The sequence below is a fragment of the Papilio xuthus genome, unplaced genomic scaffold, assembly GCF_000836235.2.
Source record: "Papilio xuthus unplaced genomic scaffold, Pxut_1.1 DF829758.1, whole genome shotgun sequence".
Taxonomy (NCBI): domain Eukaryota; kingdom Metazoa; phylum Arthropoda; class Insecta; order Lepidoptera; family Papilionidae; genus Papilio; species Papilio xuthus.
This window is the reverse complement of record NW_013528891.1, coordinates 3,262,588-3,288,917: the sequence shown is the minus strand read 5'-3', so window position 1 is coordinate 3,288,917 and position 26,330 is coordinate 3,262,588. Positions and strand designations below refer to the sequence as shown.

Genomic DNA, 26,330 nt, shown 5'->3' with positions numbered 1-26,330 from the left:
TAATTGAGTTCCTTCCATTGGTCGTTATACAACTGAGTTATCAACTACCGCCCTTATGTCTTTTGTTTGTATGATTTTAGTACGAAATTAGTCTAAAACCACAACACGTAAACAAATTTAAATACAATTAATTCTATAGTTACAATTTATTTCATCACACATGGAAATAACACAAAAAACATTTTAGATTCAATAGGATATGATGCGAGTAAAAAGAAAAATAACCGTAGGTTTACACTGCCGACACTTGAAATAAATTGCCATCCTTTTCATTAGAAAGAGACTACTACGTACTACGAATGTAGCGACAGTGGAAATCCACACTAACCAGTCTTAATAACAATTTACATTCGATCTTTCTCTCAATTTTCATAAGAAAAAATTAACAATTTTTTTTCACTATGTTAAAATAACTGATAATTTGCCAAATGTTCTTATGAATTGTAATATTGTTCGAAAGAAAAAAATATTGGCTAAAACTTTCAAGCAATTTCAAAAAAGTTATTAAATTTTTTGTTACAGCAAAATAACTCTATAATCTGAAAGTCCGTTAAACGAAAAATTGGAAAAAATTACACTAGTAAAAAAATCATGATTTTTCCAGAAAACTTGTATAATATGTAAAAACTCTTTGTATTTCTTTACTTACATTATAAATGAAAACGAAATATAAAAAACAAAAAAGCTACAATTTGCTACACATATGGGAAGGAATAGGATTTTTCAAAAACAAAAAAAAAACGTAAATTAACAAAAAATAATAAAATTCTCATAATCCACTTTATAACCAATCTTAACAACCATTCCGATACAATTTAAGTTTGTATTCCATTCCACAGATTTTAGTTATTACTAGAAGCTTACACCATCTATGTTACCTCAGAATCGACTAACGCATATTTTAATAAAACATAACTCTTTGGGCTATAAACAGAAAATCCTGAATATTCCTATGCCGAGTCCGCGCCGTCTAGTCAATTACTGTAGCAGGTCTGTCTGACCCCAGCCAAAATTACACTGAATTCGTCCTCGGGGCGTACCTCGGCGCCGGGCGGCGCAGGCGGCGCGTACTGCCCAGGCGGCGGCGCACCCGAAATCACTGTTGGATACGGCGACGCGTACATTCTCTCCCCACAATACTCCGCGCCTGGTGGAGCCTCGCCGCAGTACTGCCTGTATCCTTGCTGCTGCTCGTATCTATACTGTTGGTGCTGTTCCATTGCGCCCTCTGTTCCATAGTCCAAATACTTGTCGAATTCACGAGCATCGACGTCCGACTCCGGCGAACCAGTCCTTATTTCCGGACGCGGCATGAAACCTTGCTCATTTTCAGGTTGCTGATTGGACGGTGGCTCTTCCGAAAAGTAACTACTCCCGGTATCGTATTCCGTCTTCGGCTGCTCGGGGTAATGTGATACGTACGAGTCCTCAGTTTTATACATCTGTTCGTATTGCTCGTAGGGATGATATTGGATGTTATATTCCGTGTTCATAGAGCCGCTCGGAGCGGAGGATACCCTCGGAGCTGAAGTGCCTAGGGTCTGCTGATCCTGAGAGGTGGCGACGGGTGGGAAGAATGTGCCCGTTACCAGCGGTGATTGCTCAGCGAGAGTTCTCTGAGTACACATCACGTACATGCCATTCGCCATGCCCATAGCGGCGACCGGCGCCGGCGAGTAGGAGCCTGGCGTTCTGAACTTATACGAGTAGGAATCAGAGATTGAAGAGGCATTGATTGCTCTTCGTCTTTCCTCATATTGGAAGTTTTCTTTTTCATTCTCGACAGGGGAAGCGTCGGGTGTGGGGAGAGGAGCTTCTGTGGACGCGCTTCTTCTGCCCTGGGGTTCTGGAGACCTAGCCGGAGAGGACTCGGGCGTTTGGACGTGTCCGTTGTATTGGTTCTGTTGGTAGTCTGAGGCTAGAGGCGAGGTGCGATAGGGCGAAAATCCTGCTCCAGGGTTGTGGGAGAAGCGAGTATCAGGTGAGTCTGTGCCTGTAGCGTAGGGGGAACCCAGTGCAGCGGAGGTAGCAGGCGGGGCACTGGCGGGAGTCGCAGGCTGGTTGGGCCTCGCCTTGTTCTGCTTCCTTCGCCGTGGACGGTACTTGTAGTTGGGATGCTCGGTCATGTGGATGACTCTTAGACGTTCCGCTTCCTCGACGTACGGCCTTCTATCTTGCGGAGTCAACGAACGCCATTTTTTACCTGGAAAATGAGAAAAAAAAATTATATTTCAAGTTTAAAAATGGTAAAACTATGGGTATTGTATTTAAAAAAATAAACACGTATTTGTCTCTTCAGCAGTGAGTTTAATTTCTCCATTGTAATTGTACCAATCTAAAAAAATTAGGTATCTGTCATGTCAAGTCACACAAACATAAGTTCAACAGAAGCGTTCATACATGTTTTGACAGTTCTCAAAATAAGTAGCGCGTTATCTAGACAGTCGCTTTGTCAAAAGTAACTTAGTAGCCGTATTAAAAATATGAAACCCAACACCACAATTCATTACACCTTGACATCGGTTGGATAAAATTCCCGAGGCATTAGAGTTATTATAAAGGCAAAATAGTAGCGTATTGTCAAAGTAGCCAGCTAAATAATCACACTAGTATTTTATCAAATAACTATAAAACACCTAGCGAGAGCTTCCCATAAATTACCTTATACCCGTTGCTATCTTTTGATATAAATATTTTAACAATTTAAACTTTATTACTTATGGAATAGGATAAATTTTTCAATGAATGTTAAAAGTGTGAGGTTCAAAGAGGCATTATCGAGAACCTGAGCAATCTTTAAGGATATTTATCAAGGCGACACTACTTGCTACTGGCAAACAAACAACTTCACTTTAAGGGATGGGATATATGTCGATAACGTTTTGAAAATTATCGATTTATATTCTTAGAAACGCACAGTTTTCGATAAAAATATTTTAAGTCGATTATCTTGTGGTATTTGATATCTTTTAAAGTTAAGTTTTTGTACAGATTTGATAGCGTAGAGCTTCGACCAACATATCAAGAAGCTCTCGCCAAACAGTTTGATTAAGGGCCCGATACAAAAGGCAGTTATCCTAGAAACCGCACGCATCGTGAGAAGGTTCCTGTCTCTGCAGTTATCACTGGTTGTTTGAGTCATGGGTGGTGTTCTATTTTTGATATTATGTTTTGTATACATAATATATTTTTTTGGACATGAAATGTACTATATAAAAAATATGATAAATAAATGAATACGAATGAAAAATTATAATTGCAAAGGTTTGGATTATGGTTTGATGGAACGATATTTGTTAAAAAATATCATTATATATATTAGTTATTTTTAAATAAGTACATAGTCATTTTAGTTCAGGTTAAATATTTAACATTATTAAAATCAGCTATTATCAGATAAATTTAAGTAGCTTTATAGCAGAAAAAATGTTAGTAAATATAGGAATTTCAGCTTATTAATAGTGTTAAAGAATATTTTAGTGAAATATTAAAAAAAAATAGTTAAATTTTAATTTTATGTAGATACACTAAAAAAATGGAAGTCAGGTAAGATCGTGGTTGACTGATGTCAAATGTCAAGTTGACAAATGAAGGGAAGGCGCTTCCTGTAGTGACGCGACACTCCATTAGTGTTGCCCTCCCGTGAGAATTATCGATGTTTTATATATCGATAATGGTCGAGTAATTAATTATTTAGGGAAGTACACTGTATCGATATTTAACTTAGAAAGTTTTTAGAATTAGTTGTTTTACTTTTATGTATTTTTGGTTGAGTAAAATCTTGAATAATAATGTAATTGGCAAGCGTTTGCCATGAATTATAAATTATTTGAAAACTAATCACATAAAAGTCATTAAGGTGTTATTAAAATGTAACTTAATATAGATTAAATATAACAAAAGTATAGCAAAAGCTTACATTTAAAGTAATCATTAAAACTCTGGGTTCGGCATTTAGAAAATAAATTCTTGTATTGATATTTCACGGCTCTGAGTTCCTTAATAGAGTATGAACAAGACGGGTCAACTAGAGGTCAACTAGGGGTCAAAGAACTGACCATATGTGGATATTTTATTGTTACTTATTGCCAACTTAATATAAAGTGTTATTTGCCAATATGTAATATTAAAATTTATTATATTTTCATATATTAAGAGAGCACCTAGTTCTTTTTTATTGCGAAGTTATTTCTTCGTTTTCATTTTTGATATAATGTGTTTGTAGTAATTTATAATATCGTTTGTGCTGATTTTTAAAGATATTCTTATAGTGACTAGCTGTCGCCCTCAACTCCCTCTGTGCGGATTAAAATAAGTAGTCTATGTGTTCTTCCAGACTATGTTCTACATCAATGCCAAATTTCATCGAGATCCATTGTGCCGTTTCGGATATACCTTCAAACATCCATCCACCTACTCTTTTGCATTTATAATATTAGGAAGATTATAGAATTATATAATTAAACAGAAATATTATAAAGATCCTGTAATATATTTGTAATTTACCTTTACTTATAATAAGACGGAAATATAAGTTTTTTTTTACGTTTGCATATATTTTGTTTTACTAAAATGAAGATTTTAAAATACTTATTTGATAACTCAAAAGTTATTTTACAATATTGACAACAATAGAGATATACTGACAAAATTGTCATCAAAATAAATCGATGTTTTAGTAAAAAAGAAGGCTTTGTAAATTTTGATAACACTTCTTAGAAAACCACCCCCATTTAAAATGCCTTTGGTTCATAAATGGCGTAATAAATGACCAGTCATTAAGTTAGGGGTAGTGCCCTGGGGTGCAGGGATGTTTTGCACAAATGACACGGATCAATCAAAAACGACTTTTGGGTTAGTTTTTTGTACCTTTTTTATGCATATAAAGAAAATAAGAGAGGAATTCTGTTATCCGACATATTTAATTGTAAACTAGCTGTTGCTCGCGACTCTCTCCGAGCAGATTAAAAAAAATTTAATAGGCAGCCTATGTGTTCTTCCAGGCTATGTTCTACATCTATGTTAAATTCCATCGAGATCCATGCAGCCGCTCTGGAGATACCTTCTAACAAACATCTATACAACTAAATATTCGCATTTATAATATTAGTAAGATTTATTTAAATTCATGTATGTTCTATACACATTCATAAAATTCAAGGGACCGCGATATTTTTCTCGCTAAAATAATATCTTGGTAAAATTTAAAACAAATTAATTCAAATTTCGTTTATCCAGTTCACGATTATCCTGGTTCGACAGTATTCCGTCGCATCATTAGTATCATTAATGATTCGATCTAATTAATGATACGCCTCCGCTGGCCGGCCGTGTCATAACATATTTGATCGATAGCCATCATTAAATTGTTATCATTAGTTTTATATCTATGCTCTTTTGATACAGCTTCTGGCTTTTACAGAGCTTACGTGTAGTCATCTATGTGATTAATCAATTTTACTTTTAACATTTTATAATTTATCAATAATTTATAAGCTTAGTTAAAGACTGTATTAATATTACGATAATTAAGGTTGTTTTAATATTGATCATCATCAGCTCACTATACTTCCCACCGAGGGGCTTGGAGCCTACCCTAAGTTAAAGGTGATTAGGCCATAGTCAACCACATTGGCCAAGTACGGGTTGACTTCACACATATCTTTGAATTTCTTCTCAGATATGTGCAGGTTGCATCACGATGTTTTCCTTCAGCGTAAGAACGTCGGATAAATGTACATATGTAAATCGGAAATCGAAAAACACATTGGTACATGACGGGATTCGAACCCAGGGCCAGCAGATTACAAGTCAAGTGCCTAAACCCCTGAGCCACCGACGCTCAGTTTTAATATTAGTTTATAAAAAAATGGTTTATTTTCAATGGAAAAAATATTGTTTCCGAATCATGCATAAGTCGAATATGCCTAGTGTCACAAGGAGCCGGTAGATGGCGACCTCGATTTTTTTTGCGACGACGGATGTCGAAGAGCACGCGCTGCATTCTAAATTTGAAATTTCTGCCATTCCCTTCTATCTGGAACGTTGGCGATATACCCCTCTCTTTCTAGCAAAATATTTTTTTTGCATTTCGATTCCGAGTGCGTGGTCATTTTTGTCGTTTTTTTTTAAAGCTACGTCGCTACGACTGCCAGTCTCAAAGTACCGGACAGTGGCAGGTTTCCTTTGTCTTATTGCGATTATAAAGTATGTGGTTATTTGTTTGTAATTATTCTTTAGCAATGTGGGTTGCGATTTAAATATAGAACATCTTTCTTTAAGTTTTATAGAACCAATGCATATTTGTATTACTTACCAGAAGTAGACTCTCTTTAGGGAAAAATTAAACGTTGCTTGAATACAAGAATTATAATAATAATGTACGTACGTAAGTAAGTAAGACGAATTTTAATTACTAAATACTAGCCGCCACCTGCGACTCCGTCCTCGCGGAATTAAAATAAAAATAATTTGTGTCCCATGTGTTCTTCCAGACAATATGTCAAATTTCATAGAGCTCCGTTCAGTTCTGGAGATACCTTCAGACACACATCCAACCAAACATTCGCATTTATAATATTAGTAAGATTTAAAGTATGACTGACATATGAAATATTCCGTATATATTTTTCTACAAAAAAATGTAAAGTAAAATATAAAAACCTCGTCTCGTAAACTCAACTTAGTAATATACAAAAACTTTTCACATAGTTTACCTTCCTTGCGTGCTTTTCACACAATACCAGAATAAAGAGACAATTCAAAAATTCACTTTGCCACGTACAATGTGCCACAATACTTATAGCAAATGTTTAAATGTTACCAGTCGTGGAAACTGCGTAGATTTTTTGACTTGGCTTCCTGGAAACGGAATATTGCAAGGCTGCCGAAATCCATAAAGGAGGTTTTATTCGGTTGGAAGACTTTTATATTGGCGGAAACGCACGTTATTGAAAGCGTAAGGCATAAGCTGAAGCGATTTAACCGTTAATAAATCTTTGTATTAATATTGTTAGGAACAGGAGTTGAGGTATTTAGTTTACATAAATCTAGTTTTGCATGCGACTCCGTCTGCGAAGTATTAAGAAAAAACTTAGTAAGAAGATTATTTGTTCTTGAAGTCTATATTATATATCTGTACCAAATTTCATCAAGATAATTTGAGCCGTTCTAGCTCTTAACACACATCCATCCATCCATCTAAACATTCGCATTATAATATTAGTAAGATTTAAGAGCAACTATCCAATTGATAAGTTATATAATGATGTAAACAAATAGTTTTATTATTTAAATTTAAACGCTTCAAAACATAAACCATGAAATCGTTTACACGAGAACAAGTTTTGATATCTGATATAGCAATTAATACAGTTAACGCGTTTTACGACAAACATTGTTACGTAAAGCATAGCAATAGTTACGCTATATTAATAAGTAATTCTTATTTTAATCGTGAAAGTATAACCATTTAGTTGCGTAAGCTGTAACCACGCAAGCGACGTAGGTTTTCAAATCTACGTCAGTTCTAACTGACGCAGATTTATAATAGTAAAAGAAGAAAAAAATATAAATGAGTAGAGCTTAATATAAAAATGTAATAAAACTTAAGTGGCTCTATTTAACAATTTTGAAGGTATCTCTAGATCACGATGAAATTTGGCACAGATGCAGGGCACAGTCTGGAAAATACATATGTTACACATACACATACTTATTTAGTTATTTTAAATTCAAAAGCTAGTGTAAAATATAACTAATATTAACGGATCAACACTAATCATACTTGAAAATTAAGGGTCATTTCTATGTAAAAAGACGAAAAATTTGTCAGTTGCACCATCTTCATTCTGTAAACAAAAAATTCTTTTCACTATTATCACAGCTACTGCTATAAGTTTGTGTCTTGGACCACACACGATGCACATTTCGAGTAATAAACTTTTGTAGCCGCACTAAACTGTAGCCGGAGGCAACGCATTGTGGATGCTCTGTGCAACGCAACGACACGCCCTCTCTATTTCTTAGTATGTAATCTATTTTATGTACCTACATAAGTACTAGTGATGTACAATTTACATACCAAAGTTCATGATGGAAGCTACTGGAATCTAAAGTTTTTATAGCAATAAACTTTATGGTGTACAGTGCGAGATATCATGTCGATAATTTTTTTATTTAATGTTGGTCACATCTTTTATCTAAGTAAAATTCTTTGCGAAAAATACTCTACAAAGTCTAATTTTAAAATTAAATTAATAAAACTTATTATGACTTACAAGTTTTTTTGCATCAAAATTCTAACTTAAGTTTAAAGTTCGATATTTATAGCAGAAATTCATCAAGACTACATGTCAAATAATGTTTTCGAACAATCGTAACAGCTTGCTGAGTTCAAATTTTATTTATTTTATGAGATACTAGAAAAAACTTAAAAGCTAATGTGTTCTTCCAGACTATGTTTCACATCTGTGCCAAATTTCATCAAGATCTGTTGAGTCCTTCCGGAGATAACTTATAAACATCCATCCATCCATCTAAATTTTCTCATCTATATTAGTAAGATGGTTCACGTAATTTGAAATAAACTAAAAAATCATGCGATAAATAGTTATAAATCATAATTTGCGTCGGTATTCAAAATGTACTTTCATACAAATCATATTCAAATCCATTCAATTTTCGCTTTATATCAGACATTCCATGCTGTATCAGATTCAATATTTATTTCTCCTAATTTGACTGCATTTCTCTGTTACGGGCCGTGCCCATTAATAATATACTTGTATCGCTCGCACTAATATATATCGTATATTGCTATCTCTCTTTGCCATGTTAGGATTCGACGCGCGTACGCAGCCGGGCCCGCGCGTGCCGAGAGTATAGTTTTGTTTTTTTACCCGTCGATTATAAGAAAAACCATAAAATGAAGTGACTAAAGGGCTAACCGTTTAAGAAATAGGTTTGTTATAGTTTTGTTGACGAGTTTTGTATTTAAATGTAACATTATGACGACAATTGAGTCCTCTTATTGACACTTAAAATAATCTTATTACAAGTGTCAAAAAGAGTGAACTTTGCGAGTTTAAATCTATACTAGCCGTCGCCCGCGACTTATTCCGCGCGGAATAAAAAAGCACTTAATTTGTAGTCTGTGTATTCTTCTAAGCTGTGTTCTACATCTATGCCAAACGGCGAGATCCATACAGTTGGTCTGAAGATACCTTTTTACATCCATCCATCCAAAAATTCGACTTTATAATATTAGCAAGTAAAATAATTGAAATTAGTAGGTAATAATTAAATTTTCGTATTCGATTAGTAATCAACGAAATTAAAAAATAAGCTATGAATATACACAAATAACATAAGATAAATTTTTTTGTTCCTTATGAAGTGATCCCAATCCCAATCCTTTTTTATCCTTTACTTATCTTTATTTGCATTCTTTCCTATGTAATTAGGTCAATATTTTAAAATGTAGATAAGAATATTGAATTATTCAACAAATATAATTTAAACAACAAAGAAAATAATATATACTAAGTTTGAACTAAGCAAGCAGCTTTTCTTAGAGCTTTTATTCTTTGCCAATTAATATCGCATAGAGGTTATAATTTTGCAATATCGTATATCATAATCGTGCGTGTAGGTGTAGGTTTAGGGGGAGGGGGAGGTGAATCGCACGTGCTCATTAGCGCGGGTTTATTCGCGCCGCGTGATGCCGCGTGACGCCGCGTGACGCCGCGCGGTCACGTCGCCAGCACGCGCCGACGTGCAACGTATCCATTGTCAGAAGACGATACGGCTTTTGTTTTACTGTATCTTTGTACATCTGTGGATGAGTACATTTGGCGTTTAATGTCTTATTTACTGCATGTTTTGATTGAAATATAAAGCATGTTGTACCCGACTGTACTTTTTCAGAATACTACTTTTTACTACTAAATTTTGTACAAGTTTTTCTATTGCCTGTACAATTTGAGTAGTAGCTTCTGTCGATCAGTATATCTATATCGTTACTAGCTGTCGCCCGGGACTCCGTCTGCGCGGGATTCAAAATTGATGTTGGCCGATTCTCAGACCTACACAATATGCTCACAAAATTTCATGAGAATCGGTCAAGCCGTTTCGGAGGATTATAGGAACGAAAATTGTGACACGAGAATTTTATATATAAGTCTAGCTGTCACATTGTTTAGTCAACTTTATTTAATAGTAAGATTTTACCAAATTATGTTTAATGTGTGAAAAAATCCTTTGCACTGACTTTAGATATTTATCGTATCTTTATTTCATAGAAAAGTATTTGTAACAATGGAAACAAAGCTAAACCGCGGTGCTGGCTACGTGGTGATTTATTATTATTATTACGAATTATTATTATTATCGGTCACGCCGAGTCCTGTAGGCTTTGTTTAACATATGTTTTAAGTAAATGTTATTAACCTTATGAGAAGGTGCAACGAAAATTTTAGGTCGCAAACTTACTATTGTTATAATACAAATTCAACAAATGTATTTAAAAAATATTATTTTTCATATGAATTCTAGAACAAAATTTAAGGATAATTGTCACTGAAAACGCGTTGATGTCTTATCTTCCACACTGCTTCAAGTATGAATGTTTTTTGTATCAATTTGAAATTTGTGCTTTTGATAAATCCTGTTTTTTTTTTTAATTTTAGGGAACAGTTCAATTTGTTCTTTTATCGACTAAACTTATTTTTTTATAATTAACAAAAAACATATGCTTTATATTTAGATTTAAAAGTACTAGGAGGTCATAACACCTATGGAGGTTATGCTTAGCAACAAGTTGAACATCTGTAGTTGTGACGTCACGGTAATGTTATTTCCAAGCAGCCAAAAGTTCGTTAGGCTTCCCAACGGATCCTAGATCGAAGTATCTGTTCGGGGAAGCGGCGCGACAAAGGCGCGCATTAGTATTCCGAGGCGAGCCTTCGTCGGCGACTACCCTATACTAACGCGTCATTTTTATTAACTTTTATGTTTAATCCAATTGAAAAATGTTTAATTGTGATAGAGTACAAGTGTTATGTATTAAAACAAATGAATATCGACGTGTAAAGATTTTAAATATTTTGATATTGCAAAAAATCAAGCCATCGTTAAGTATTTGTTTAACTGCTTATCGGTTTGATCGTTGGTTTCCGAGACTTACTTAGAGATCTTTGACAAAACAGGGATAGCAATAATTTTATAACAGAAAGTTGGTCTCAGCGTTTAGTGAAGCCTTAGTCTGGGAAATCAACTCTTAGTCTTTAGTGACTATTTAACTTTAAGTGCGGCTTTGAAATAATAAGCTTATAGCATACTAGACGGATTCAGATAGGCAGGGTCTGAGTTCGAACCTCATATTTTATTCAAGACCTTATAATCGTACCGCTCAATTTTGTCGCGACAGATAAATTCATTTACAATATTCAAAAGGATCGTATAAGTTATGTAGCATTATAATAAATTATGTTACTTATTAAATTCTCCTTTAAATAAACTTATTTTTGGACGACATAAATAAAAAAATACCGTAATTTTTTTTTATTTATTTCCAATTTCTCGAAACTAAACTAAACTTAAGCATATCGAATATCACACATTTGGATGTATGGATGGATGTTTATAAGAAGGATCTCTGTAACTTGGCATATATGTAGAAAGAACATAGTTTGAAGAACACATAGACTATTTTTTTTGCGCGGACAAAGTCGGTGACAACAGCTAGTTGTGATGTAAAGGATAAACTTCAGAAATGATGAATCAAAGACTATGTTCTGTGATTCATAATAACACATTGGTATGCACGGCTTAACTTCTGGATAGCTTTATGCACGATGTCCTAAATCGGACAAACAATGTGTTAATTAACTTATTGATTTATTAACTTGATATGTTTTAAATATGTTATATGCATAGTTAAACATGGTAATACATTTTGTTGGCGCCAATGTTTGCCAAAATATTTTGGCGTCTTTTTACTTATCAACAAGGAGCAATGAGCGCATATAGACATTTCTATAAAATCGGTAGGGTTTAAGATACAGAATGGATCAATAAGACAGACATAGAGACAATCTCTTTCTGGCATTCGTTTTTTAATCTTACTAATATTATAAATGCGAATGTTTGGATGGATGTTTGTTTGAAGGTATCTCCAAAACAGCTGTATGTATCTTGCTGAAATTTGGTATACTCTGTCTGGAAGAACATAGACTACTTATTATACTTTTTTTAATTCCGCGCGGATAGAGTCGCGGACGACCGATAGTTAATATATAAGTCATGGTAATTCTTTGGACCCAGATGTTCTCATACATCAAAACACAATGTCAACGAACTCGAAAACTCGACAGTTCCAAACGAAATTACAGGGCAATCGCTCGTCGTCCAAATGACACGCCCGCGACAACCAAATGACATAATTGTCCAAATAGTCACCACACTCACAATCGCACGTGACATAAACACGATAGAGACAGATGTATATAGAATGAATGAGTTGAAGTGGGATATAAAATGGCGCGTCAACGTCAATTATAGGCGGGAAAACGGAATTAGAGAGTACAAGCGCGCCGGTTTCAAATTTGGAATTGATTCGTTTTAAATCGATAAATCGATCGATTTTGTGGTCGTCTAACATCGATTGCGTGTGGTCGAATTTCTAAGAATTATTCAATATCAATATTAAGTTACTATTATTCATTATTAAAATGATTGTTACTTGTAAGATGTAAGAATTAACACTACTCATAAAATATTTCATGTTATTTTATTTAATTGATCCAAAAAAATAACTATTTTCATATAGATTTTAATCTATGATAAAGTATTCATAGAAAAGAAGTTTTTTTTATTTCATTATTCATTTGAAGAGTATTAAGTTTTATAAAATAAAGAAAGCAATTTTGAAGAATAGCTGCATATTAAATCGATAGAGAAAATAGAGGATTCTTGTGATTATAATGAAGGAAACAAAAATAGGTAGAAATATTCGTAACAAGCAATTGCTACAAGTAAATTTACGCTATATTTTTTAGTCATGTTCTAAAGTAAAATTCAAAACAAAAAAGTTCGACCGACCGCGTCAGTTTCTTTTGCAATGCAAATAAAGGAATTTGCGATCATTCAGAGAGTTCGGAATGGGCGCGACACGGCTATAATTCTTAATAAAGACCATTCTATTAAAGCCTTTTATTAAGTATACGGTTCACAATTTCATGATAATATTTATTGGGTGCGCTATACTTAAAGTGGTCATATATTTGCGAGACTCGGGCCGGCCTTTTCGACGCCTGTCGCGCATAAAATTCCTGATCATTTCTCCTAATTATACGTATAAGCAAGAAGGTTGGCTTTTGGCGCGATGTGGGTGTTCCAAATATGAAATTATGAGTTGGCGCGAATGTGACATTAGTTTTTTTTTTAAATTACGAATTGTTTGTTCTCGATTACTGTTATTTATTTTGTTTGGTTTTAAAAATGTTTTAAGATGGTGATTGCTGGATATTTATAGGTTTTATGTTAAGGAACCGTGAAAGGTGTGTAATTTTATTTATTGCGTTTTGATGAGTGCTTTCATGTATACTGGTATTCAGTTGTTTTTTTTTTTGTTAAAAATGTTCAAAGATTAATTTTCCATTTCACGTAAGTTAGAAACTTGTATGATGGGTTGTTATTCATTCAACGAATCGCAATTATTATATTCGATAAAAAACAACATTACAAGGAAGTTGATATTCTGATAATTAACGCTGAAAAACACTTGATAATAACAGATAATTCTACGTCTTTATTTGAATTACTTCACGGATTTAAATTTTATTTCTATTCATTACAAAATTCGAATTTCGAATCGAAAATTAATATTCGCATAACCTTTAAAACTAATTGTAACCCGCGACTCTGTCCGCACAGAAATAAAAAAAATAATAATTAGTAGACTACGTGTTCTTACAGACTATGATCTACATGTATGTAAAATTTCAGCAAGATCCATACAACAGTTTTGGAAATACCTTCAAACAAACATCCATCCATACAAACATTCGCATTTAGGTCGCAGAATTAATTGATTTCTTTCATATATTCGTCAAATATCGAATAATTAATATTTGATTCGACATATATCTCCACAAAAATCTACAAAAAAAAACTGTTACTAAAATAAATCTGAGTATCAGTTACTCTAACAACTAATCGTGATTTTAAAATACTATATTTCGGTTACTTTCAGATATTGTTTATATTTACTTCCTCACAATTTCGAAATTCAAAGCGAACAGTTAAAAAAAAATTCCCGCGCTAAAGAAAAAAATCCGTTAATTTTTATTCGCACTAAGATGTGTAAAACTGGTTTATTAACTTAGAAATCTTGTAAATAGTTAGTATTGGACGGAAACTGGCTATAAAATAAATGTCAGATTGCATCCGAATGGATGTGAGTGAGTGTACTTAAATCATTCGGTCCGTTGCTCAGTAATTCGTTCTTTAATACAAGGATAAGTTTTATACGATTGCGTAATGTCTTTTAATTTACTAAGAATATATGAAGAAGTTTAAAATATTTTACACAGATTATAAATATCGTCTGAAATCATACAAAGGGTGTTTTTCCAATGTTTTATTTACAATAGAAAAAAATATTTTATCAATATTCGTATGTAATTTCTATTAACCTGTAAAACATATTTTTTTTTAATTATGTTTGTTAATAATTCGTATTTTTTTTTACTTAACTTAAGCATTAAGTTTTTACAAAGTAACAAAAGATGGCTCTTGCTACGTAATTATTTTGGTTTACTAAAATAACACATTTGCATACGTTTTTGGTTGCAAAACTGTAGGCTTTATTAAGTACCTAGATAAGACTAAGTAAGCGTACTTTAAGGCTTACATCTATACTAATTTTATAAATGCAAATGTTCTAGAACGGCTGAATAAATCTCGCTGAAATTTGGTATAGATGTAAAACATAGTCTGGAAGAACACATAGGCTGCTATCTAGTTGCTATGCTAGTTATTTTTTAATTCGGCTCGGACGAAGTCGCGGGCGACAGCTAGTTAGTACATAATTTCACGTTTCAATGTTACCGATCGATCATTACACACACAAGCACAGTTACAAATGTGTTGTTACTTAGAAAAAGAATTATTTTTCGTAAGAAGCGAGCGTCGCGCGCGGCGACCCGTGACGTACTTCCTGTTGGGTGCTATGACCCCGAAGAAATGGTTTATAGCGTTGTTACGGCGAACTTGATGCTTGTTTTTTTTATATACCTTTTTAATTGTCCTCACAGGAAATTGGCCGGTGGAATCAGCTGACAATCGAGTCCTATTTAACGGTTGGATGCTCGTTTTTTGAGTGTCTATTATTCGTTGAAATTTCATTCCATTTTCAAATTTTTGATATGTTTAAAACAGTATAGCCGTGATATTTCATCTAAAGAGTATTTATACTAATTAAATTCGACTTAGGGCTTGCTAATTAACGTTTTAAGGTACTCAATTATGTTTAAAATGACATATTTCTCACCAATTTGATTTAATAACCCCTTTGAATACTGTTTTGCTTTTAAGACAACTAAGAATAAACGAATAAAACTAGAGTTAAAATAAATCCAATGAATTTAAAATATAAAATTTATTAGCAATAAATAAAATTTAAAATCGTCACACTCCATTTCCCTTTAGGATATTGATAGGAATATTCAATTAAATACATATTAAACTCTATCACCTTTATAATATAGTTGTTTTTCGATTGAAATATAAAATACAGGATTCCTACGAAAGCATACAAAATGCGATATGACGTAATACATCGGGACATCATTCAGCTTTCCACTTTGTAATAATAATTTGTTAACTGTTAAACTTTATCGACATGAATATTACGTGAATCGACTACGAATTGAACTTTTATCATAAATAGAATGCTATTTTAGTTATTGAAATTGAATTTTCTTTTTATTTAAAAAAAGAACAAACATGTTATATGTCAATGTTATCGACAGTGCAAGCTACATTATACCCGTGGAATTGTGAAAAAGTTAGTATTGTTAGGAAGAAAATCCGAAAATAAGCCAATATATTGACTCAATAATAGCCTTACTAAAATGTCGACGTTTATTCCCCTCACTAATCATTCTGACACTAGACTTTGTAGCGAAAGCACGTCAGTAGCGACAAAGGATTTTAATTAACGAACATCTTACATCTTACTAATATTATAAATGCAAATGTTTGGATAGATGGGTGGATATTTTACAAGGTATTTCTAGAACGACTGCATGGATCTCAGTGAAATTTGTCATACATATAGAACATAGTCTAGAAGAACACATAGTCTAATAATTTAAACCTAATGCTAGTGATTTATAAATCATCATCATCATCAGCTCACTACACGTCCCCACCGAGGGGCTCGGAGCCTACCCTTAGTTACGAGTCATAGGCCATAGTCAACCACGCTGGCCAAGTGCAGGTTGGTTTACTTCACACATATCTTTGAATTTCTTTTCAGATATGTGCAGGTTGCATCACGATGTTTTCCTTCACCGTACGAATATTTATAAATATTATTGCACATTTTAAATTGTAGACTTATATCTATTAGTCGATAAATATTAACTCGAATACAAGATACGATAAAATTAATAGTCTTAGAATTAAGGGGCTATACACATCAACTTTGGCCAACAGTTTTTCCTAGTTATATGTTTCTTTAAGGGTAAAAGCGCATAAAAACTCTTTTATTTAAGATTGTTAGAAGAAACATAATCAAAGTAAAGTAATGTGTACTTTTCTTTACGGTCCAATCGTTTATTTTAATGTTTTCTGCCGTGTGAACGTGTGGGTACACGGAAGTCTACGCAGGGGTCACGGGTGCACACCACACCCGGGTTAATGACATGTTATTGCAAAATTAACTGTATAACAAAGGAATTAAAGTGCAAATTGCTGAATTATTGTTCATTAATTAATTTTCCACTAGATGGAGTAATTTATTAATGTAATTTAATTCTTTGAAAGAAAAGCTTTAGTAAGTAAGAAATTGTAAGTAATACTTTTTTGTTAATCAAATTGATGTTTCTTAAAAAAATATTTTGTAAATTATGAGTAGAAAAAAAATGGTATATACAGCTTAGTTCTAAAATAATAAATAATTTTAGCTTTCCAATTAAATAAAAAATTACCCTAATCCCAATCATGTGGGGTCTGCGCACAATGTTTCTTACTAATATTATAAATGCGAATGTTTGGATAAACGGATGGATAGATGGATGAATAGATGTATGAATGTTTGTAAAAAGGTACCTCCATAACATCTGCATAGATCTCGTTGAATTTTGGCATACATATAGAACATAGTCTGGAAGAACACATAGACTATTTTTTTTATTCCGGGCGGATCAAGTCGCAAGCGATATCTAGTATTTATAAACTTTAAAGTTATAATATTTCATTTCTACTGCACATTACTAAAATAATAGCAAGTTAACAATTAATTTAGATTTAAAAAAAAAACAAAAGAAAAAGGTATTTCTTGCGAGCGGTCAAAGTGCAGTGACCCGAAGTAAGCGAACTAAAAAGCCGAGAAATATGAAACTCAATCTGTGCTTACAGTTAGCATGGCCAAGCGTCATGGGAAAGCGCACCTCATGCATATTGCACTACTTCTTATAAAATTGATTGCGGTAATTACTATGTATACGGAATCGAACGGTCGACTGAGCGTGTAAACATACTTCTTGTCAATGATCTTAAAGGGTGTTGGATGTTTTTTCCACTACTGACTATTGCATTTTGTCGATTGACGGTTTAATTGTAACATCCTATAGTTAAAACGCTTTGATTTTTAAATATGATGTCATTTGAGTCGTAATTTCTCGCCCGATAGTTTGATCGTGCGCTTAAATATTATAAGAATATAATCGGTGTAATGTAGGCTCTATACATGTTCATACTGATTAAGCGCACTATAGGTCGACTACAAGTCGCCTGTGTGTGGAGGCTCATTTAAACATATGTCGGAATAATCGTACGAACAACTCGGCCGTCGCTTCAGAGCGAAATAAACGTATGTATTTTCCATTTCTTGGTCGACGTTTGCTTGTACGTTGTCGGCTTATGTCTAAATGAAACTTAAAGGTTTAATGTAGGCTTTTTAATTGTAACAGAGTGTTTTTTTTTATAAAAATAGTTTTAGTCTGAGAATTTGTTTCGACTTTGTGAAAAATCTTGGTACGTAGCATATGCATTTCAAAGTCCACTTCCACTTCCCATCCTTTCCTTATGAGAAAAAGGGTGGGAGGGGAAAGGGGACTAAATTAGGCCTCCGGGACGCACACTCATCAAACGAAACGCGGAATTGCTTCCACTTGAGGCCTGTCTTCTGTGTGGTCGTGGTATTTCACCGGGCGAGACGGAGATAAAAAAAAAATTAGAAAACAAAATAATGTTGATTACAATCAAAACAATTTGTAAAAGCAATATTAAACATAAAAATACAGATACATAATTTATAAGATTTAATATCAGGTGTCAAAACGTTTATCACTTTGTTAGGTGTAAATATCTTGATAAGGAAAAATATAATTAATTGCTTTAGAAATAAGGTTGGATATTAACTGTTTAACGTGTGATATATGGAAGTAGTTAATGAATTCTTAATTAACGTTTTTTTATAGGATTTTATTTCTTATTTTTATATAAGGAAGTGTTAAATTAGCGTGTAACTGTTGTTACATATTAATGAAGGGGCGGCTATGGTTGGTTTGTCGTGGATGAAATTAAAAATTAATTTAACTTATGAGTTTGTTATGATGATATCTACTATTTTGTTATGTGTTTGTTTGTTGAAGTATTTTTTTTTCATCCAGAATTAATTAAGGATGGCTTATAAGACGACCTTATTTATATATTAAAAAAAGTTTGTATATGAGATTTTATTCCGAGTAAACTTACCTGCTACTCAATGAAATTGACAATATCGACCGTTAACATATATTTGTTGAATAGCAAGAAACAATAAACACTTTTGGACAAGACTAGCGGTTGCCCGCGACTTCGTCAGCGCAGAAAAATAGCCTATAATACGACCTCATGAAATCGCTATCTTCCAGTCAAAGTCCAAAGTTATCCTAGTCATTGACAGACAGTCAGACAGACAAAAATGTTTTAAATTAGTCTTTCGTTAGTAGCAAAAATACATTATGTGTATGATTTTTTTTATTCTATACAGACAATTTAATTTTATTATTACGTACAGATTGTCTAAACGCTAGTGTTTCGTTTCGGTTCTTTTTTATATCATAAGGTGGCAAACGAGCGAGCGGCCACCTGAAATCACTGAAATAGCGTAGTGACCGTTGCCCATAGACATACACAATTGCATATGCGTTGCCTACCTTTAATCGATGGAGGAGAGGATGCACAGAAAGAAAATATATTCCCTTTCCATGCATCCTCTCATCCGGAAAGTCCACTTCCACTTCCTATCTTTTCCTTATAAGAAAAAGGGTGGGAAGGGGAGGACTAAATTAGGCCTCGGGGCTGCACACTTATCAGACGAAACGCGGAATTACTTCCACTTCACGTCTGTCTTCTGTGTGATCCTGGTATTTCACCAGGCGAGCCGGGCCAATTCGTGCGAAGATGTTAAAGCGGGATCTACCACTGTTCTCTTTACTGTTTGGTGCAAACTACTAGCTATGTTCACAAGACGCCATGATCCAGATGGCGTTGCGATCTAGGTGACAGGGGCAAAGATGAACCTATAGTGCCGTGGGAGATTCGCACCATTGTGAACCAACTTTCACGTATTTCTTTATTTACATAAAGTAAATTAAATTAAAAATTATTTTTTAATTTATTTTGTACACAAGATAATGATCGTCTGCATTTTATTGCGTTAAAGAAGATAAAGGAAAAAAAAACACAAGTAAATTATGACGTCACTTATTTTAAATCAAAGTTGACTGGAAAACGTTTGTTGCAAATCGGCGTATTATTTTCAATTTCATAATTGTAATTATGAGAGACACCTACAGGCAATATATTAAAAAAAAATCAAATTCCAAGCACCAGGAACGGACTAAAACACAGTCGCATTGATAACTTCTTCCTTTTCGAAGTCGACTAAAAATAGTTAAATTGTAAGATATAATTATTTACGTAGAAACCATAGATTTTTGAATCCCAGACATGCGTAAAATAAAATTTAAGTCGTCTTATATTTATAGTACGTCATTGTTATAATATAATTATTTTTCTGTTTATATTATAGTAAAATTGTAGTCGCCCGCGAATCCGTAAGCACAAAACTTAAAGTAACTTAATGAGTAGTCTATGTGTTCTTGCAGACTTTCTTCTATATAAGTGCCAAATTTCAGCGTGATCGGTTCAGTAGTTCTGGAGATAACTTCAGACAAACATCCATCCAAACATTCGCATCTTACTAATATTATAAATGCGAATGTTTAGATGGATAGATGTTTGTTTGAAGGTATCATGGAACCGCTGTACGGATCATGATGAAATTTGGAACTTATATATGTCATCGTCTGGAAGCACACAACGGCTATTTTTTTTATTCCACCTGAGCTGTCGCCCGTTGTCGCAAGTTTATAATATTAGTAAAAATTTAAATAACTGTAGTTCCATCAAAGAATCATTTTTTACTTAACAATGATGTTATTAATGAATAATTTCTTATCGCAAATGGAAGTCTTCCTTCAACATTAACGACTATTATATTAATTATACGTAATAATAGCAATAACAAGTTTTGTAATAACTACGACAACTTATTTACAAGACTGAAATCATAATCGTCATTAACACTAGGTAAAGACGACGGAAAGTAATGAGAATGAAAAGAGCGGCTGGATTAAGATAAATTTTGGAATATCTATAAAAGAAAGTCGTGTTAGTTACACTATTTATAACTCAAGAACGGCTTTAGCGATATGGCTGAAAATTGGTGAGGAGGTAGCTTAGAGCCAGGAGACGGACATAGGATACTATATATTCGTGTTTTTCTTTTTTTTTCGAATTTTTGCCTTGAAGAGCTGCTTTTTATTTAACTTACTAATATTATAAATGCGAATGTTTAGATGGATGTGATGTGGATGGATGGGTGGGCTACACTAATATTTTTTTTTATATATCCACGCGGACGGAGTCGCGGGCGATAGCTAGTTATATTATAAAGTTAAAAGGGTAAATGAAAATATAAAATAGAATGATGAAATGAAAAGAACAGCACGCACTGTTAGAAGATATATTTACAACTAATATTTTAAATAGAGACGTAAAAGGAAGAAAAAATATATTATGTTCCAAATACAAAAATATAAAAATTATGAGTAAAAAACGTGTAAAAAGGTTCCGCATCTGTCGGCAACACTGGGTTTCTGAGAACGAAGTCTCCGTTTAAAACATATCTCTATTTTGTCAAAGATAAACAGGGTTGACGATATGTTTTATAAAGAGATTTTGGTCTCAGTTATCAACGGTACGTCAGTATTAAATCTATGGTTATATTTACAATAAAGAGGTAGATGGCGTTGTCTTCGTGTTTTTTAAATATTAATTATCATTGAATCGACATGTTTTATGCCAATACAATTTTTCTGTGTTAAAGTGAACTCGCCAGATGAATAAGTTACCGCAGATATTTGGTGTTGGAGTGAGGATCTTCTAAAGATACACTGCCTGTAGAGGGGATGACAGGGTTAAGTGACCCACTAAAACCTCCTTGGTGGCCAAACTCAAGTACAATAAAAGTGCATTGGACCCACCGCAGTTATTTGCCTACAAACTAAATTATTAAGATCTCTTTTTAGCCGAATTCAAAAAGAAGAAGGTCATCAATTCGTCTGTATTTTTTTTCGTACTAAAAAAGTAATATTTGTTACGTGATTTCATAAAAGATATAATTGTTTATTTCTGATGGGTTGTACAAGAAGTGCTTTACAATATAAAGTCGATGTTAAAACGCCTATAAAAATTCGGGCGGAAACCTCAAGTCGGGCATAATTTAGTCTCCCAAGCGGAGCGTTGCCGTCACGGGTGGCCGGTCTCCCAACTGGGGCAAAGGTGAGAGAACACTCTTAGCCATGCTTTCGAAACTTAGCGGTTTTTCATATACGTATGAAATGTAATTTATATGATAATATGGTTCAATTCGCAGAGGTCATTTTTCTATTACTGGTTTAAAAAAAAAACGGTATAAACATTCAGATAGGAAGAAGAAAAAACAAACGATTTATTTGATGTCTTAATTTAATTACTAGCATGGAATTATGTCATCATCATCAGCTCACTATACGTCCCCACCGAGGGGTTTGGAGCCTACCCTAAGTTAAGGGTGATTAGGCCATAGTCAACCACGCTGGACAAGTGCGGGTTGGTTGACTTCACACATATCTTTGAATTTCTTCTCAGATATGTGCAGGTTGCATCACGATGTTTTCCTTCACCGTAAGAGCGTCAGATAAATGTACATATGTAAATCGGAAATCGAAAAACACATTGGTACGTGGCGGGATTCGAACTCAGGACCTGCAGATTGCAAGTCAAGTGCTTGACCACTGAGCCACCGACACTCCTCTGAATCCTGGAATTATGTATTATTTCCGATATATAAGCAAAATAATTATTAACTAGAGCTCCATAATTTTTTTTGTTTGTTAATTTTATTTTTTAAATAATGAGCTATCGCCAGTCACTCTGTCTCTGGATTAGAAAAACTTAATTAGTAGCCTAAGGGTTCTTCCAGACTATGTTCTACATCTATGCCAAATTACATCGAGATCCATGCAGCCGTTCTAGAGATACTATCTAACAAACATCCATCCCATGCATTTTCATTTATACTTTTCATGTGAAAAATAAAAATTTGCTAAATTTTTACACGATTTAAATAACTAGGAGTTTGTATAATTTTTAATCATATGCTCCTTATTATTTGACCCTTAATGTAATAGACGTGGTTAATGTGTCGAGTCCTAACCTATTCAAATCAATTGCCCAATTGTTGGAATTAATTACATTAACCTGGATATTGATTAATTATATGCATTAGGTAAAGGTAACGCGTAAACTGCATATTGTTTGAAAGTAAACAAAAGGAACGGAAAAAGGTTTTTGTACCATACAATTTTATTAAAACATCTTGTATAAGAGAAAGAATTGATTTATACAGTATGTTCCATAATTGATACCTATTGTAGGTGATACCATAAATAACGTCATACTAATATAAAAGAGGATTGAATGAAACGATATAATATGCATTTTTGTTGCTACGTTACCACAGAACAAGTGATCGGATCTGGATGTTTGGAGTGATCTAATCTCACTAATATTATAAATGCGAAAGTTTAGATGGATGGATGTTTGTTATAATGTACCTTAACGGCTCAACGGATCTTAATTAAATTTGGTATACATATAGAACATTGAGTGAACACATAGGCTACTAATTAAGTTTTTTATTCCGCGTAGATGGAGACTTGGGCGATCGCTAGTAAATGCGGAAGTTTAGATGGATGGATGTTTGTTAACGGCTGCATGGATTTCGCTGAAATTTGACATAGATATAGAACATAGTCTGCAGGAACATATAGAGTACTTGTTAAGTTTTTTTAAATTCCTAGCGACTGCTGGTATCACGCTACGCTACGCTAACAAAGTTGCAGGCGACAGCTAGTGCTGATATATAAATAAAATTACCTATAATACAACAAAATTCTCACAGCAAGTTTACAAAAACATATTAGCTATTTGGAAACGCAATTATCGCATAAGGCCCAATCTTTGCAATCTTATGCTCACACACATTTAGAATCGCCGCAACATGACAATGAATAAAGTCTAATAAGAAAGATATTCGCACGCGAGTTGCGAGTTGCGAGTTGTGCCATGTGTTACGAAACTCGAAGGGCGAACTCGTATTGTTCACTGTCCCCGGATCTTTTGTTAATGTCGGGTAATTGAGGAGTTTTTGCTACTGAGTACAGATTGTGTTGCGAAATGTAAAGGATATGATTGCGTGGATAAGTGAACAATTAATACTATAGGATATTAAAAAATCAAACCCGATTGTAGTACTAAGAAGAACACTTCGAGGAAAACATGAATCAAATGGTTAAGGCAAATGTTAAAGGCACATCCCTCGTCTCGCCAAAAGTCGTTTACTGATCTCCAAATGGACAGGCTATAAGCCGTTGTTTTTTGTGCCTGTTTGATTTTCGCCATTTCAGCGATGATGGTTGAGTTTGTTGGCGGTTGTGAGGGTTCGAATTAATAATAGACTTAGAATTAATTGTTAGGAATACATACATATGTTTAAATCGGTCAACCAATCCATTTAAAGAGATCAGTTTCTTTAGCTACTAAAGTTTAGGCTACAGGATGTCACAATAATATATTATTGTCTTTTCAGTAGAGTAAAAAGTAGTCCCCAAGAATGATTCACGGTACATGTACAGTATGTTTCATTTAATGAAACATGTTTTAAGTCGCTGAAATTAATTAATTTTAAAAAATTCAAATAAAAATCTAGTTCATCGCACAATTAACCTCGATGTCAGTAATGGGATTGCGCTTGGTGACCTCTGTATTTAGAAAGGCAAATTACTGAGATAATTAAGTTAAGACCGCCTGTACATATGGTACCAGCAGAGGCCATTGTCTCGGCAAAAATATTGTTATACATATATAAAACTTGCTATCTGATTTTCGCACGGTCCACCGGTAACTGTAAGATATATACAGCGTGTTCCAGATTTTGAAATACGTTATTATTTGGAAATTAAAAATTATACGTAAGATAAAATTTATTTATTTGTTTCAACCATAAATCCCTTAAAGTTTAGTTTAATTTAGAAATAATTTCCTAATAAAGTCGGAAAAAATAGTAAGAAAAAACATTTACTTATCTGAAGACAGCTTTTAATTAACAGTTAGATTTAGTTGAATTATATTTTTGATATCTCTAGGATTTGTGTTTTAGAACATCCTGTATAAATCTAGATTGAAGCAACAAGAGTGTTTGTAATACGTCTTTCGGGTTGAGACACAGCTACGTAAGCCTTGACCAGAGATTTTGCATCTTTAGGAGGCGATTTCAACTTCAATCTTTCTCACGGTTTGTAACATGATATATGAAATTAAATGAACCATTAAAAAAGAAGAGCTTTAAAAAGAAGACACATGTCAATAGACAGGACGATAGGAACCAATAATAACCCATGTCTTGTAACTAAGTATAGACCAAGCAGGATATGTTACCCGGTCAAACTAAATTGTAAGTAAAAAAGTAAGTCAAACTAAATTGTGAAAGCTCACTAGCGCCCTCCTGTCAATTTCAATAAAGCTTCACAATGTCATGTTTTATTTTTATTTTATGACATTTTATACTAATAGAGTTTTTACATATATTCTGACAAAACTAAGCGTGATAGCAATGCCTCTCTTACCGGGGGAGATATCCTTGTTTGACTATACGCTGTGAATTAGTATATGTTAACTACTGGCACGCAAATGTTTCGATGCAAAAAGCATAATTAGTAGCCTATGTGTTCTCTCAGACTGTGTTCTTTATGTATGCCAAATTTCATTGAGATCCGTTCAGCAGTTCTCATCCATCTATACATTCGCATTTATATAAAGGAAGATTAATTTTAAAGTCTATATGCGTAGGTAATAAACTACTGGACCTATTTTAAATATTATTTTATTAAAACAATCCCACTTTATTCTTGAAAACAGGCTATATCATTGTTAGGTAGTAGTTAAAAAATAAGCCATGGAAGCTAGAACAGACTTGTGTCTGATAAAGATTGGCAAATTATTTATAACTTTTAGATGTTGACAACTTCCATATAAAATATTATATCCAATGTTTAAAGACAATTTTGTTCCTTTAACTTTTATTTATTTGATAAAGTTTTTTCCCTTAGCACGGACGCCATAATATCCATTTATAAGCGCGCGCCACACTACACGTATTGAATACTAAATAAGTGCGGGGACACACCTGACGCAACTTCCGCTCCGTCTACTTACAACTTTGATTTTTGTAATTCCTTTATTTAATACTAACTGTCGCCCGCGACTACGTCCGAAAGTAATTTAAAAAAAAAACATAATTAATTGCCTGTGTGTTCTTCCAGACTTTATTCTACTTGTATGCCAAATTTCATCAAAATCCGTTCACCCGTTCTGGAGATATCTTCAAACAAACATTCATCAATTTATCTAAGCATTCGCATTTATAATATTAGTAAGATTTTAAAGTC

General features: G+C 33.5%; 1 protein-coding gene across 2 annotated transcripts in view; it reads right to left on the bottom strand.

Annotated features, from left to right (window-relative positions):
- Positions 1-626: 626 nt before the first annotated feature.
- The window catches only part of Sox15 (Sox box protein 15), a 99,551-nt gene continuing 73,847 nt past the window's right edge, over positions 627-26,330 (bottom strand). For both annotated transcript variants that reach the window (XM_013306078.1, XM_013306086.1), the window contains exon 4: positions 627-2,203. In XM_013306078.1, the coding sequence (XP_013161532.1) occupies positions 975-2,203 (1,229 nt within the window). In that variant the 3' untranslated portion in view covers positions 627-974. The remainder of the gene's footprint in view (positions 2,204-26,330) is intronic.